We start from the raw sequence: 16,271 nt of genomic DNA, 5'->3' as shown, positions 1-16,271 counted from the left end.
TCTGTGCCTCCTGGCTGCTGAGAGTTTTACTTTTGCTGTATCCAAACAGACACAATATGAGATTTAGGACTCTGAAGCCAGAAAGCATTTACCATAAAGAACGTTCTGTTTATGTGCACATACATATATGCTTTTTGTTTTTCTTCAATTTCTAGAAGGGGATCCTGTTGCTGAGCTCTTGGGGAAACAGATCCCACCTACATACACACAGGAAGTCAACTTTTTTGTTTAAAAAAAAGCCTGCTTTATCTTCCTGCTCCCACATGCAGTCACTACTGAAACAAAAATGCAGATTTAAACCAGAGAAGTGTTATTTTAGAATGTTTCCAATAGTCTCTAGAGCTGGACAGATTTTAACATATATTTTTTTATTAAATATGTAAAAAGATAAACGGCAAGTCAAGTTATTCACATATTCAGACAAAAATCTACTCTACCATGCGACAATCTGTGGATAATGTAAAATGACTGATACATCTGAATAAGACTTTTTGTATCTATTATGTCATTACTTATCTATTTATAATTAACAATACATATGTTTACATTCCTTTCAGTTTACATTTAATATATAACCAAAGCTTTATGGTGTGCTATTTAGTAAAGATAATTACAAATGCATATTAAAACCATAACGGAAGGATGGGTTTCTCACAGGGGATGGGGGTGGGGAGAAGGACAACTTGTTCCCCTTTCAGAGCATCGCTCTCCCCTCAGCACAGCCAATTTCTAGTGCCCATGAGGTACTTCACTGCCTTGGCTCCCTCCCTCAGTCACTTCCCCCTTGGTACAAGCAGTGAGAGTCTACAGGCCAGTCCTCAGACCAGAAATAGGACATAAGGAATTTTCAGGAAACTAAGTATATCCTTTTAAAATTGTTTCTTTTTTTTTTTTTTTTTAAATGTGCTTCAAAGAGGAAAGAAAAAGGAGAGAGGCACAACAGCCTGGCTACGGACCCTCTGGCGAGCTCAGCAACCCAACCACTTGTACCTTTACACAAACATTTCCTCCTGAAATGCTCTCTGTGCATCTGCTCGAGTATCAGCAGAAGGATGACCCGCAGTAAGCAGAGACTGGTGCTGATGAATTTAAGTTTGTAGCCTGATCCCAAACTCCTTGCCCCATCGGAAATCCCATACAGGTTAAAGGACCTGGAGTCTGGAAAAAAAATTAGTAACTGCTCTTCAACAGCATTATGAAGAACTACCGTTTATTACAATGACAATTGTAATAAGTACATATGTTTCTAATAAACACAAATACAACGAAAATGACAATTCCCCCTTTCGTGGTGATTCTTAGAAATACTTATTTTGAAATATTACACATTTTTATCAACCAGACTTAACTTGTAACCAATTGAAACAGGAAAGGAAAGCGCTGGCCTGCAGGTTGCAGAACCTTCACTTTATCACCTGGTAGGACGTGAGGTCAATGCTAGAGGCAGGGCTGGGACTTCAGCCCAAAGGGTCCAGAAGCTTTACTGCTGAGCAGCGGGGAGAAGATCAAGGATCTGGAAATACCTGTTCTAGTGCTTAACAGTATTTTATATATTGTCTGTGGTGCAACATGACAGCAGGGTTCTCAACGTTTACCTAAGAGCCACTTAGCTGCAAACGATTGATTAGGAACAGAAAACTGCATGGGTGTATGAGTGTGTGTCGGGGGGTGATTAACTGATTATGGCAGCATAAGCTGGGAACTTAGGCTTTCGGAGCCTACGAAGGTCTAACATGATTTTGCTGTTCAGTAGGCTCTGGAGTTTTTCAGCAAGTGCCAGCTGGGCTGGGACTTCCATGTACATGCTAAGTCAAGCATAACCATCCAGAATCAAGAAAACCAGGTGAGAGATCAAGAACACAAAGCATTAAATACTCAGAGAGACTACCATGTGCAGTTTGAGGAGAAAAAATAAGGAATGCTTTATATCCTTCAAGGTACCTCTGTTTATAAAATACCATCACTCAGATGAGGGCGATGGGAGTGCACCAGAAGGGAACGCTCCCACTGCAGACATCTCCAGGGCAGATCTGGTTCTGCACCACACTGGCCTCGCTGGGGAAAGCTCAGCCAAGCGCAGAACCAGCTTTGGGCCCCCTCTGATGTACGCTCTCTCTCCAGGACTCCTCACTGCCTCTCTGCACTTTGGAAGCAGCCTCAACACCTGTAAGGTGTCCACCACCCACTTAAAGGGAGCTCAGGGGGGTCAGAGCCAGGGCTGTTGCTGGTTTTCCCCATGCCTTGCACTAGTAAGGAAATTAACATTTTCCAGACTTGCATGGCCAGGGCAGCAGAGGGGGGAAGGGTAGCAAGAAGAAACGGCTGGCCTACTTTCTCCTCTTCTGAGGGGTGGGAAGCCAAGTATGACAGCAGAAATCACGTCCTGTAGCTACACTTGTGTCAAGGAGATTTCTCACCTCCATCAGCAGTGAGCTCTGCGGGGGCAGAGCTGCAGCTGGAGGCTGGGACCAGCCAGGAAACTGGGAGGCTTTTCAAAAAACTTAAGTGGATGTCTGTTCTTCCAGAAATGAGCCAAAAAACATACCATGCAGCTTCCTAACAAGCTTTCTAACACAGGGGTTTAAAACCTCTCCTAGTGAAACAGATGCTCTGCCTTCCATTTTGCAAAGGCAAGAAAGGAATAAACGTGAGCAACACGAGCATTTTCCTCCTCAAACACACCTCATCGTTATGGCTTGAGGATGACTTCTGCTGTATCCCTTTATTCCAATTGCTTGTTTGACCAAATTCATGCCCCAGGGCAGATGTACTAGCAAACGCAAAAGCACCACAAAGTGAGAGACACAGCTAGTGGTACGGTACTTCTTGCCACACAAAATGCCAATATAAATATGTCAGAACAAGTTACAAGTGTATCATACTTAAGACAAAAGAGAAAAAAAAATAAATATATATATTTCTTTTTAAAGAGCAGAACAAATCTCAAGCAGCCAAGTGGTGACGTTGCAGTGATGTACAGTAGGTGATGTAGCCCTACAACCTCTTGGGAAGATACACTGAAAGAAGACGTCTGCAAATGCATCTTGGCAAAGTATGGGTACAGAATGCGGTGGTTGGCTGGTACTCACTATGGTACATAAATGTTAATGGCAGACTGGGAGTGAACTGATTTCAAGTTTGAGGCCACACATGTTCCGTTCTCCAGAAGAAAGTTCTCACACAAAACGAAAATTGTCAGAGACGCCGGGTGAGTCAGTACTCCTCCTGCTGCTGGGGCTGTTCATGGACTTGCTCTTCACCTTCATGCTCTTCTGTGTGGCTCTCCTGCAGGGAGAAAAAGACACCAAAACATTCTTCAGCAGAAGGTACTTCTCAGATAATCTCAGATAATCTCTCCCCGCGGTGCTCGCCGTAGCCTAAAGCTTAATGTCTGATTTTCACACACAGAAATACAGAACGAGCTGTAACCCGAGAAAGGCAACATCTGGGAATACTGCAAGAAAATGTATTTGCTTCACTTTTAATCAATGCGTAAGTAGTAGAGATACTTCTCCAGAAAAAGTCTCATTTTTCAGCATCACTGAGTGTTAGCTGCTCTGGTAAGTGAACGTTTTGAATATCTAAGCAGTGAGATGCTCAGCAGTTAGATGCTGTATCGTGGCACTTTGGTGTCCTCCTATTTTCAGTTTGACCAAGGATTTCTGAACCTGTCTGCTATAGTTTTCACACAGTCTTCATACCCTGAAACACTTTTGCTGTCACCTGCTTGAAGTATTAAACACCCCTTTTTGAGGTCAGATATACTTTGCCAAAATAATATACTGACGCTAAAACGGAAATCAAAGGTTACCAAAATGGTGGGTTTAGTAGTCTCCAGAAAATACAACCACATTCTCTTAGGAAAAAATAAAAGAATTATCCCAGCATTCAGTGATTTACAAAGCTAATGTTAAAAGCAGTAATTACTAGTAAACACCTCCCTTTTGCAAATGGCTGTTACGCATTTGCCAGGCCCCTCTCTCTGAATATACACTTGTCACTGTGAGAACCACCTCTGGCCGAAAGCAAGGCTGGATCCTCGCTGCAGGTGATACCAGTTTCAAACAATTTCCAGTTTAGAGATAACAGCCCTGGTTGAGTCTTGAGTTGGTCTGAATGTATCAGAGCTCAAGAAGGCTGGCTGACTCCTAGACCATTACCTCTGTACTCCCTTTAAATACATCTGCATTTACAGTTTTTCTCTCAAGTAGGTTCCATCTTTCAAGAGCACAGTTTGCTGAAAAGATGCCCCACATCTACTTCCTGCCCTGCATTAGCAGCACTCCACTGTAGGCAGCTCAGAAGGAAAACACTTCTCCGAGGCACTGAGTGCCATTCAAAATGCAGCAACCCTAATGTGCTACCTCTGTGGAACTCCTCTGGCTCCCAGCAATTTTTGTTAGAAGCAAGTAGCTTGAATAACAAGCTTTAACAAATTGATACTCCTAAGTTTTCAAACCTGAGGCAAAAAAACAACAAAAAAAGATAGGACACCAACATTTGAGTTCTCCTAAGAATAGTTTAGAGCAGCTTCAGCAATAAGAAAATTCCCTTCTGGCAATAAAATATTCCTATTTCTAATTTCAGTCCCCTCACCCTGAGAAAGACATTGAGGTGCTGGAGCATGTCTAGACATGGGCAACAAAGCTGGTGAAGGCCTAGAGCACATGTCTGGTGAAGAGTGGCTGAGGGAGCTGGGGCTGTTTAGCCTGCGGAAGAGGAAGCTGAAGAGACATCACTCTCTACAGCTACCCGAAAGGAGGTTGTAGCGAGGTGGGGGTCAGTCTCCTCTCCAAAGTAATGAATGATAGGACAAGAGGAAATAAGTTGTACCAGGGGAAGTTTTGTTGGACATTAGGAAGAACTTTTTCACTGAGAGGGTTATTTAGCATTGAAAATGGCTGCCCAGGGAGGTGGTGGAATCATCATCCCTGGAGATATTTAAAAGATGCATAGCTGAGGTGCAGAGTGATCTGGTTTAGTTTAGCCGTGGGCTTGGCAGTGTGAGGTTAGTGATTGGACCTGATGATCTTTTATGAGCTAGATCTTAAAGGTCTTTTCCAACTGAAACAATTCTATGATTCTATGATATTTCTACAGGACACAAACAGAAGAATAAATTTCCTAATATTTGCTGGCAAAACAGAAATATTCAGCTGTTTACCATATACAGAAGAGGCCAAATTTCAACGGGAAGCAAATGTTCTGTTGCTCTGGTGCTGTTTTCAGGTAGAAGCTAAATGCATCAGTCGGGGCAGCTGCAGCCCTTTGGGCTCATTGCTTACAGTAGGTACATCATGTCAAAACAGTGTTGTGCCTAGTATCTAAAATCATGACTTCTGTGATGGCCTGCAAGGGAACAGGAGCAAGAGCCTTGCAGGCCCCTTGAGCAAGGGCTCATTTAGCCATGGTGAGCTGTGCTCCCTTAACCCCACCTACTCTGACCCTCCTTACGTGCTGAGGTGGCCTCCTCTCAGAAGTACCTCTTCCATAGGATCTGAACCTATTAGAAAGCCTATTCACACAGGCTTTATAGGTAATGTACATGCATATAACAGGAAGAGCCTCTAACCATAGGGAGTGGCTTGGGAACACCAAGGTCTTCAGCAAGATCTCAGCAAGATCTTCATTGGCCTGGGAGTTGGGCAGAAAGGAACCTCTGTAGAGAGGGACCTGAGAGTTCTGGTGAACAGCAAACTAACCATGAGTCAGCAATGTGTCCTTGTGGCCAAGAAGGCCAATGGCATCCTGGGATGCATCAAGAAGAGTGTGGACAGCAGGTCGAGGGAGGGTCTCCTCCCCTCTACTCTGCCCTGGTAAGGCCTCATCTGGAGTCCTGTGTCCAGTTCTGGGCTCTCCAGCTCAAGAGAGACAGGGAACTTCTGGAGAGAGTCCAGCGCAGGGCCACCAAGATGATCAGGGGACTGAAGCATCTCTCTTATGAGGAAAGGCTGAGAGGTCTGGGGCTGTTTAGCTTGGCAAAAAGTCCAAGAGGAGATCCTATCAATGCTTATAAATATCTAGAGGGCAAGTGTCAAGAGGATGGGGTGAGTCTTTTTTCTGCAGTGCCCAGCGACAGGACAAGGGGTAGCAGTACGAACTTGAACATAGGAAGATCTACTTGAACACAAGGAGAAACTTCATTCCTGTGTGGGTGAGGAGCCCTGGCCCAGGCTGCCCAGGGAGGGTATGGAGTCTCCTTCTCTGGAAGTTTCCAAACCTGCCTGTGACCTGATCAAGGGGAACCTGCTTTAGCAGGGGGTTGGACTACATGATCTCTAGAGGTCCCTTCCAACCCTTACCATTCTGTGATTCTGTAGTCTCCTCTGCAGTTCTGAAGAGTGGTGGCTCCGCTCTTAGCAGGCTTTGATGGAAAGGGTAAATCTTACGTGACTACCTCAGAAGTTGTTCTGAGACATGGACATGTGCTTCTCAGCATGTACAGCTTGCATAAATACATGAAAGGGCATAGACAAGACTCACTATGCCCAATTACCTTGGGACTGTGGCATCTCTTTGAATAGCATCCCCTAATAAGGAAAGTAGTGAAGATGTATTTAGAGCATTTATTTCTGTCTTGGATCACATGACTATGGTCATCTCTCTCTTCCACAACGGGAGGTGCTGCCTTTTGACCCTTCGATCCATCTGCCTTAAACTATTCACGTGTGCCTGTAGACTGAAGAGCTGAACTTTATGAAAACCAGATGATGGGGAAAACCAAAAGCAGCAGATGTAGTAGCTGCTAGAGTAGAAAGACACACAGACAACTGAATTTTGAGCAATTGCTCTGGAAATTTGAGCTAAGCAACTGATGGATCAAACAGCAGCAATTCACCAAATTTTTGCATGACCTGAACCAAAGCAGCCTGTGTAGGAAAGCAAAAGCTTTCCTACATTTTTGCTTTATTCCAAGACCTACATGGCTCCAGGTTTCGTAACTAGACACATAGCCTCCTCTTGTTCATCAGTCTGAACCTCTCCTTGCTGCAAGACCATATGACCAAATGCTTTACAGACTGAAGTCTCAAGGCTGTGCATAGCAGTCACAGCATGGGAGCCCACATGTCCCCACTATCCAAATGTATCCTTTTTTTAATGTTAGTCTCTGTCAGCTTTGATGGTTTTGATGAAGAAGGAGGATTATGAGTAATTTGTAATTAAAAGTTCCAAATGAGTACACACTGATCAGCCAACATCCTCTTGCATAAGCAGAAACATAATGATGAGGTTTAAACAAGAATCATAGCAGGGAAAAGGGAGCCTCTAAGAACAAGGAACCAAAATGCATTGATCTTTGCCTGGTAAGACTCAAAGACTGCAAAACCAAGACCAAAAAAACCCCTGAAAAATCTGTCTTAAAAAACATTAGTCTTTATTGAATTAAACAAGACAAAAAGCTTCTGAAGTCACATGGTGGACACTTCGCTGTGACTTGGAATTATGAAAAAAAAAAAGCCCCAAAGCACTCCCCCCCCAGTGACAACAAACCTGATAAAAATATTTTCAATGCAATACTACAATAATCAGATCTCTGGAGAATGCTTTTTATAGGTACTAAATTCTACATTTGCATTCTGAATTGTTCTGTACAGAATTCACCTGACAGCCTACAGTGCTCATGGGAGACCTATGAGCTACTGACTGGGAGATGTGTCCATTTAAAGTGCTATCCAAACCTTTTCCCCTTTTTTCTTTTAGGAAGGTTGAATTAAGCATAACAGAAAATTAAGAGAGCCTTATCCTTTCTGAGTAAGAACAGTTAGTATGAGAAACAGGACATGATCTCTGTATCATGTCAAATAAGTAGATGCCTGCTAAATTACAGCTAGGAAGAAAGAGCTCAAGATTACTATAAAAGAGTTACTGGAAGTATGAACTGAAAACAAATTTCAATCACGATACACAAGCACAAGGCCTTGGCCAGGAATCTCTCCTGCAGTACGTGTGAGCTGCATCGCTGCACATCCTCATCCCGAAGCAAAGCCTCGTGGCCACAGTGTCATTTACAAATGTCACAAATCCTGAAAATTAATGTAGGGTTTTTTTTCCCCTATTTTGCCTTTGGAATACTTTAGACACACTGAAACAGAAATTAAAAAAAAAAAAAACCACAAAAACCTAAGCTGGATTTACGATGAACTCATTAGCAAGAAACTAGGAATGCTGGAGTTGCCTGTGCCTTGGGAATTGGGGCTATTTCCCATCTGGGCATTGGGAAACTGCTGTTACCAAAGGATTAGCCTGCAAAATGCTGCGAGATAGAGAATTTAACTTGGGACAAAATCATTTGAGAGAGAAAAACCAGAAGAGCAATGAGACAGCAAAGTCTGAAAACAGAAAGGGAGTAGGACCCTCGTCAGCAAGGGAACCACGGTCTTTGGTTTAGTGCTAATGCACTGGGGTCTTTCCTCAGCAAATTACAGTCCATCTGTTAAGATGAGGTGGAAATGCACCCCAGAAGATGAGCAGATCAAGCCTCCGACTAAAAAGTACCATAACATTGGGCAAGGAATGGCCTCTGTACTCTTCCCTGGGCGAGTAGCTCTTCTGCTGCAGTGACTTACTCCAACTGCAGGCACAGCTCTGATAAAGGCACAGCTGCCATGCGCAGCTCACATGCGGGCATGGGTGATGCCTTCAACAGAGAGAGGCTTGGAGCAAGGAAACAGGTAAAATACTGAGATCTGGACTGAAGTAGAAGAATTTTTGCCAGTAAGGAAAACTGCAGGAAGAAAAGCAACAAATGCATTCCTTGGCGGGGAATCACTTGCTATTCAAGCCAAAAGACAGACAGATGTAGTAGGGGTATGGAGAGAAGAGGAATTTTTCTGGCTTTGCTTTATAAATAAATCACTGTTCTTGAATCCAGAAGACATTTTCTTTGACCACTATAAATCTATAAAAATTTATATATATGTAATTCTTTTAGCCTGTTATCACATGCCTGGCAAATTTGGGTTATTGTTTATTCCTGTGAAAAATAACCATTTCCTCTGCCTTTTCCTCTCTAGCACTTGTCCTGCACTGCTGAACAAATCCTCTTTCCCCTGTCACTTCTCATCCAAGCAACAGGCCCAAGTCTCTGTCCCTCTTGCACCCAACTTTTGTTTATGCTCTACTAGTCTTTTTCAGAACAGCATGTGAGTCACTAGTTGCTTGGGCACTACTTTTGATACAACACTTTAAGTCAGCTGACCACTGCTGCCAACAGCTTCCTGAGAACAACTCTGAGGCCCGACAGTACCACAGGGCTGCTAAAGGATTACACTGATGCTCATACACTCTGGAGCCAAGGCCATCATCTGCTGGAGACTGAAAGGTCAAATGTCAGTGCAGTGCATGCAGGGATTTAGTTAGCATGAATGGGAGTAGTTCAGCTAAATCTCAACTGAATCATTATCCCTGAGTGTATCTGAGGAATTTAAGCAGCACCCTTTGCAGCTTCTTGCTTTGTTCGGCATCTCCAGCGCTACGTCTAAGATGCAACGATACTCTTGCTTAATCTTGCAGACAACACATTTCTGAAGTTTTGGTAATAGAGGATTATTGAGATTTTGCACAAGGAAGAATTCTGCCTAGAGCAACAGGATAAAAAAAATAAGCTGAAGAGCATTATCTCTGCAGATATAATTACGTATTTGGCAACCCGCACTGTATACATGACAACACAGCCATATGGGCTAGAGAAGGTTCACAGCTGCAGACACTGAACAGCACCTCTGTCAGAATCCCTGGGATTTTCAACACGTTAAAGAACATGAGTAAAAGACTTTCTGCAGAAAGGCAAAAGACAAAAAACAAAAGCAAGGCTCAGACCCATATGAAATCAATTTAAAATTGTGACCACTCCCCCCCCACCCTTTTCCTTTCAAATCAACTTCAGCAAACCTCGAATACAAAACCTACGCTGAAGCAGTGAAACACATCCAGCCTCCTGAATCCCTTCCTAAAGCTGAAAAGTCTGCTGTTTGAAACTGCAAATTTCCTGTTTGGGGGAGTAAGCATGGAAATCCTAGCTGCTGCATCTCTGCTGACCTGAACATAGGACATGACCCAATACCTTGCCAATACATTTTTACAAAAATAAGCCGTTTTAACCAAATAGATGACATTAAGCTTGAACTTACGTGTTCTTCTGAAGCATAAAGGACTTCCATTAGCCGATTGACAAGGTCATTAGTCTCTCCCGCATGTTCTTGGCAGAGAAGTTCAATCTCCCTTAATTTGCCAAAGTAGAAATCCCTTTCCTTCTCCACGCCTTCAAGTGCAAGTTTTAACGAATGTACCTGCATATAAACCAAGATGTGATACATCAGCTGTGAGGTGTGCTATAGACAAAGCAACTCCATCTAAGATTATACTGAATTACATTGCTTAAAATGAAGTCCACTTTTTTTCCTGAAGTGTTAGATTGAACCCTACACAATAGAGAATAATAAATCAGGTTCCCCCATTACACCTCTTCGATACATCTTAAACCTTGATCCTTAAAGGTCAGGTTTTTTCAGTGCTCTTTCATATCGAAACCCAGGAATCAGAGTTACCTGAGACTTGTTTCCTAACAAAGTGGCCAGAAATGTCACATAATGGTAATTAATAAAACTTTCAGCTTAGTACTTGCATTATTTTGCCCAGATTAACAAAGAGTTGTTGGGAAACCCCCAATATCTCCTTGCCCAAGAAGCAGAACTATCAGGAAAGCTCATCAAGGAGAATGGTCTAGTTGGGGAATTAAAACGTACTCAAGTTGCAAATGTGAGTACTACTGTGGTGTTTTTTCACCTCTGCCTCTCCAGTTACCACACTGCTACAGACCTGCATTTTGGCACTAGTGCCATGACCAGCTACACCGTGGACTCTGAAGTTCTGTTTCTATCAACAAATTCTCTCAAATGCCAAGTTATCTTTCTCTTTGCAACCTTGTTCACAAGAGTCTCCAAGCTATACTGCCAGTCTCAATTTCACTACCAGGACTGCTGTAAATAGCTGTTAATGAGTAAGCTTCATATAAATCATGACAGATGTTGCAATGTATGTTTTATACATATATGAACACACACATATATATTTTTAAAAAGAACAGTTTTGCAGGAGTGTAACAGATAAACTACTGTCCGACGGGGTATACACATCAGGATAACGTGTAAGTGGCTCAAATTCAGAGGACAGCGGTGTAACAACAAATAGAAATAACCACGGCTGAAGCTGCCTACAGTAAACACACTGACCCCAATTGCATCCAAAGTACAGCCAAATTAGTATCCTCACTTTAAGGCCTGCAGTTACACAGATGAGTTGGCTGAATAAAACATACTAAATAAATGAAATCACATCAAGCTGTATTTCAGTTAACCTATAGTACGTAACAAGAAAGTAAAGTGCTGCCAGTTGTACTGCAAGCTAATCTATTCCCACTAGTAAAAGTACCAGCAGAGTTCAAACAATGCTTTGACAACCTACTAAATCCTATCAGTTCGTTTTTCCATAGCTGCCGAGCGAGTGATGCCTTTTTCTGACATTCATTGTGCTCTCAGAGGTGTCAGACAGAAGAACTGACCTGTTACCAGGGCATGAACTCAGAGCATCTCGTTCACGTACTAACACATTTCTGACCAGCAGCTTGAGAGTTTGCACTAAAAACAAAGAGTTTGTAGTATTTTGGTCTACAGATGAAGACCTCACATTTAACATCTTCTGGATCTGCAGGAGCATGTTCCTTGAGAGGAACACCTGCATTCAGACAGAATGGGAACATAACTGCTTGCAGATCTCTTGCTCTGTACTTCTTAGAGCTTGAGAAAACAATGAACTTCATCTGAAACACTGGCAGCTAATAGCTCAGATCATCGCCCCTTCACTATGAAGACATTCTCCTGTTTTCATTCTATCACATTCATGCCATTTTAAGAAACAGAATCATTAAACTATGCGTATGTGCACATAGTTCATTAACTACAGTACACAGTAAACCAAGTAATAGCCAAATAACCAAATATTTTAATAACAAAAAATACTTTTCTTCATTTACATATCAAATATGCATCTGCAACACACTAATTTGTTTTTCTTCAGCTACTTGGCATATCCACAATCTACTTATTCCTTCTGTGGGATCAATCTTTTGGTGTGTTTGTACGGGGAACAAGGCACATCAACTCCTGTGCTCTGTTTCTGGACCAGAAGTACCTTTCTGCAATCCAGTTAATCAAGTGGAAAGATGGCAGTTTTTACTACCCAGTCTTTTCTCTGATGGCAGGATACGAATACTCACACTACTGCAAAGCCAGGTTGGAGACTAAGCACATATTGTAGGCACCCAGCCAAGACGGTGCTGTTCTCAGAAACTACGCACATGGTAGCACACAATCAATGGTTCCTGGGATCATTTGCCACATGCAAAGGTCACTTCTCCGTATGTAATGGACTCTGGACTGTGCTGTCTCCTCAACCACGCTCAGACTCTTTGAGAGAGCACAGACTACAGACCAAAACCACAGCAGGGATTGTTTTTGCATTTCAGTGCTATGGGGTAATCACATTTCAGTGCACAGTGACATTCCTTGGAAGTGTTTCATTTGCCATCACAGACCAAGGTAATGGCTAAGACCACTTTAAGAGAGACCTGGAAGATTGTTGGTAGACATTAAAGTTGCAAATGTTACGGATGGCTTACGATTATTGCAAATAGCTCATTAAGCAGCCCTGTGGTAAAATATAGCTGTCTGGATAGACCCACTACTCAAAAGTTTTCCACTACAAATTGCATGGAAGCTCAGATGTTCCAATTTCCCTTAGCTGCCATCCATGAAAGGGACTGAAAAAAAGAAAAATCTGTTGCAGCCACATAGGAATTTAATGTGCACAGATACCACTCAACATTTCTTACTCATAATCAAAACAGCAAAAGGGTGAAAGTGGCTGCTGCCCTCATCTCCCTGGTTGCTGTCGAGTGGATAAAAAGGGGCAGTTTGCCTCTAAGGGGCAATTTGCCAATTGCCTCTTCCATCACATTCAGATTGGGGGTCAGAAAAACTTGTGTTATATGCCCAGGGCACACAAGTAACCGTTAGTATGAAATGAAATACCTAACACTGCCAGTATTTAGACAAAAAAAAAAAAAAAAAAAGAATAAAAAGCCTTCCAGACTGTTCTAAGTAGAAGAGCTCTCTTGAAAAAACAGCTATTAAAACATCAACTTTCCAAATCCTCAACATTTCTTCTCATCTTTGCTGATAGGGGAAATAATCAGTTTTCCCTCAGGGTTATTTGTATCTAAAGCTTAAGGTTTTCACACATGGAACGTGCTAGGAATACATTAGCAGTTGATGTGATAGCAACTGCCTATTTTAGTACAGTTCAGATATTTTTATGTTGCTCCGATCCCAACAGCTCTTCCTGCTGAAGTGAACACATTCTGACTTCTGGAGTACAAACAGCATGGTTTATGTTGCATTAACCTGACATTTGAACTCCATTCTTGCACTGATAAACAATAACAGATCCATAAAAAGAATATACACCTCCATTCCTTGTGCAATATTTAAAACCCTTCCTGTTACAGTAACAACCAAAAGCCCATTTGGAAGGCTGATGGGCCCTGTTGTGCTCTTTGCGGCTCAGAATTATACCCTGAACCCGCAGTATGCCATGTTTGGCACGTGGCTATCCATTCACCACTTATTAAGTGCATAACAGTAACCAAGAATTTATAAACAGTGCCCCAACACACTGAAATATTTGTTGTTCAGGTAAGTGAAAGTCTGAAACGGAAATGCCCTTAACTGCAGAAAATTATTCTTGATCAGAATGACAACTTCTTCCTGAATGCAGCTGCCAGGTAGCTTGGACTCCAAAATATGAGGTTTTTCCTTTCCTTTTTCCCTTGTCCAGGACAAATACGGGGATTAGGTCTCATTTCTACCAGTGGCATTTACACCATTCTGATGGCACAGTCTTGAGCCAGGTGCAGCTATTTATTCTTGTCTAGTGCATACACTCTTGCATGTCCAGGAACGACAGAGTGGTGTAAAGCTCCACAGCATAAATTAAAATTAAGCCCCTACATTCCAAACATTAATGAAATTCTGAAACTTCATTAATTATGTTGCAGAACATTATTTATAACATAATTAAGGATTCTCACAAAGGTAGATTGCATTTTTAAATGAACATAAACCTTCATAACAACCTTCCTTCCTGAGAGAGCAGAGTGAAACGAGCCCATCTCGATTCAGCTGAAAATGTCTAGCACCTTGGTATTACAAACAGGCTTTTTTTCTCCACAACACATTAAAATCATTTATTTCAAATCTGCAATACAAAAAAGGTAAAGACACTAATGGGATTTTTTCCTATCCAAGTGAAAGGAAAGACAAATATCAAAATTGAATAAAACGACTATCCTTCAACGAGACTTGTCTGTCGTTCCTAAGATAACCTTTTAAAATACTGGCAGACACCAGTCATCTCTGGCAGATGTTATTTTTAACAATAAACCACTTTTTTCTTCTCAACTGAGCTATTTCTATCTTTTTTCCCTTCATATGTGTGGACAGCATCATTCAACAGAGGGCAATATTAGATTTCATGTCTTCCTAGCACAATGAATTCATCTAATTTTATGCTTAACACAAATTTACCTGTTCACTGAGCTGTATGACTTGGGTTTCCAAATCTTTATCTGATTTGGATGCTGAGCTGCTTGGTGCAGCTTTTTTTGCTGAAGATGGGCGAGAAGGTGTAGATCCTGGTTTAGAAGCTGGACTGGATTTAGCAGCACCTGAAAGGTACAATAAATAAAAAAAATAATCAAGATTTATCCCCATGATAAATACATTCCTATTAACCTGGTACTGAAACAACAGTATTTGTTTTAAAGACAACCATTCTCTCTGTTACTTTAAGGCCATAGTGGAGCAAGTTCCAGTGCTGCTATACCTTGGGCATGGAAAACCCACATTTCCCAGCAGTCTTAAAAGTTAGCTACTGGAAATGAAGCAACTCTGAAATGAAAATAAATAAACCTCAAACTAGGAATATAAAGTTCCCTTAGCTGTCAACAGCTTTCATCTTTAAAAAAAATGCCATTAACAGGCCATTCCCCCAGCCCAATATTTAGTGTACAAAACTATCTTTAATTCCCCTGGAGCAAGGCAGACTTGAACAGCTCAGCTAAAACCGTGCTTTCCCTATTTCCTAAATGTAAACCATCCGCAAGACAAGGGCATTGAAATTCAGACACAGCACGGAGAATTAAATCCATCAGTGAACTCACAGTTGCTATAGTGACCAAGAGATGAGTTTTGATCTGCTTTGGTTTTGCTGTTTGTTTTTAATCACTTGCACTGCAAACCAGCCAGAATACGGAGAGATATCTTTACCGGCCAAAGGGCAAGTAACAAGCAAGCATGGGTACTCTGTTTCACTACACCGGTGGCACGCAAATGCCCAGGCAGAGGAACATTTATGTGAAAAGGGTCACAATGCCTTCATAGGAACCTTACAGCCAGCTCCGCCTCTCCATCTTGCCTCTCCTTGTCAGCTGCTTGATTTAGTTGCTCAGTGCCGGTACACGAGTGCCCGGCTCACAGCCATCCCCCTTGCCTTGGCTCCCACAAGCACTGCACTCTGACTCAGTCTTTTCCTTATTCCCGCCAACTAGCAATACATTTCAGATGGACCTGCATCTGGTACAAAAATGGCTTGGACTAAAAAGAGAGAAGAGAAACTCAGCCCCCTCTCTGACCTATTTGCTTTCATTTATTGAGCAGGCATGTAGATCAGAAGCTCTTCCTTGCAGCACCCACAGTTACCACCGTTTCTTACAAAGAGCAAAGCACTGTTGTCCGGACATGCTGATGGCCTCTGTGGCTGCCATCCGCTATCCTCCAAAGCCAGGGCCACAGAGGGTGAGGGAGAAAGCCTGAATCCAGTAAGCACCCAGCTGAGCTCTGAGCTTGCAGTCACGGCTCTAGAGGGATTTGCCACAGCTTTCTCAGCAACCACCTTCCACCCCACACCTCACCAGAGGCTCCTCCCATCAGATTAGCTGATTTATGGCACACTACAAACCGCTCTAAGTTGCCATTTCCACAACACATCCTCAGTGTCAGACAATACTTTAAACAAAGCAATTCACTGTAAACCCAATGTTTTACAAAGTCATTACTAAGAAGAAATGGCATGGAGGCAGGGAACGGCAAGAGGGGGAGAAAGATGACTTGTAAGGCTGCCTGTATGACCAAGCCCTGGAGCTCAGATGCTCTTGT

General features: G+C 42.4%; 1 protein-coding gene across 5 annotated transcripts in view; it reads right to left on the bottom strand.

The window, feature by feature from the left end:
• Positions 1-351: 351 nt before the first annotated feature.
• MAPRE2 (microtubule associated protein RP/EB family member 2) overlaps positions 352-16,271 on the bottom strand; it is a 104,916-nt gene continuing 88,996 nt past the window's right edge. For all 5 annotated transcript variants that reach the window (XM_061995330.1, XM_061995327.1, XM_061995329.1 and 2 more), the window contains 3 exons: positions 14,643-14,782; positions 10,131-10,289; positions 352-3,285 (listed from right to left, as the gene is read on the bottom strand). In XM_061995330.1, coding sequence (XP_061851314.1) covers positions 3,214-3,285; positions 10,131-10,289; positions 14,643-14,782 — 371 coding nt within the window. In that variant the 3' untranslated portion in view covers positions 352-3,213. The remainder of the gene's footprint in view (positions 3,286-10,130; positions 10,290-14,642; positions 14,783-16,271) is intronic.

This window comes from Colius striatus, chromosome 4 (genome assembly GCF_028858725.1).
Source record: "Colius striatus isolate bColStr4 chromosome 4, bColStr4.1.hap1, whole genome shotgun sequence".
Lineage (NCBI taxonomy): Eukaryota > Metazoa > Chordata > Aves > Coliiformes > Coliidae > Colius > Colius striatus.
This window is presented reverse-complemented; position numbering and strand designations above follow the sequence as displayed.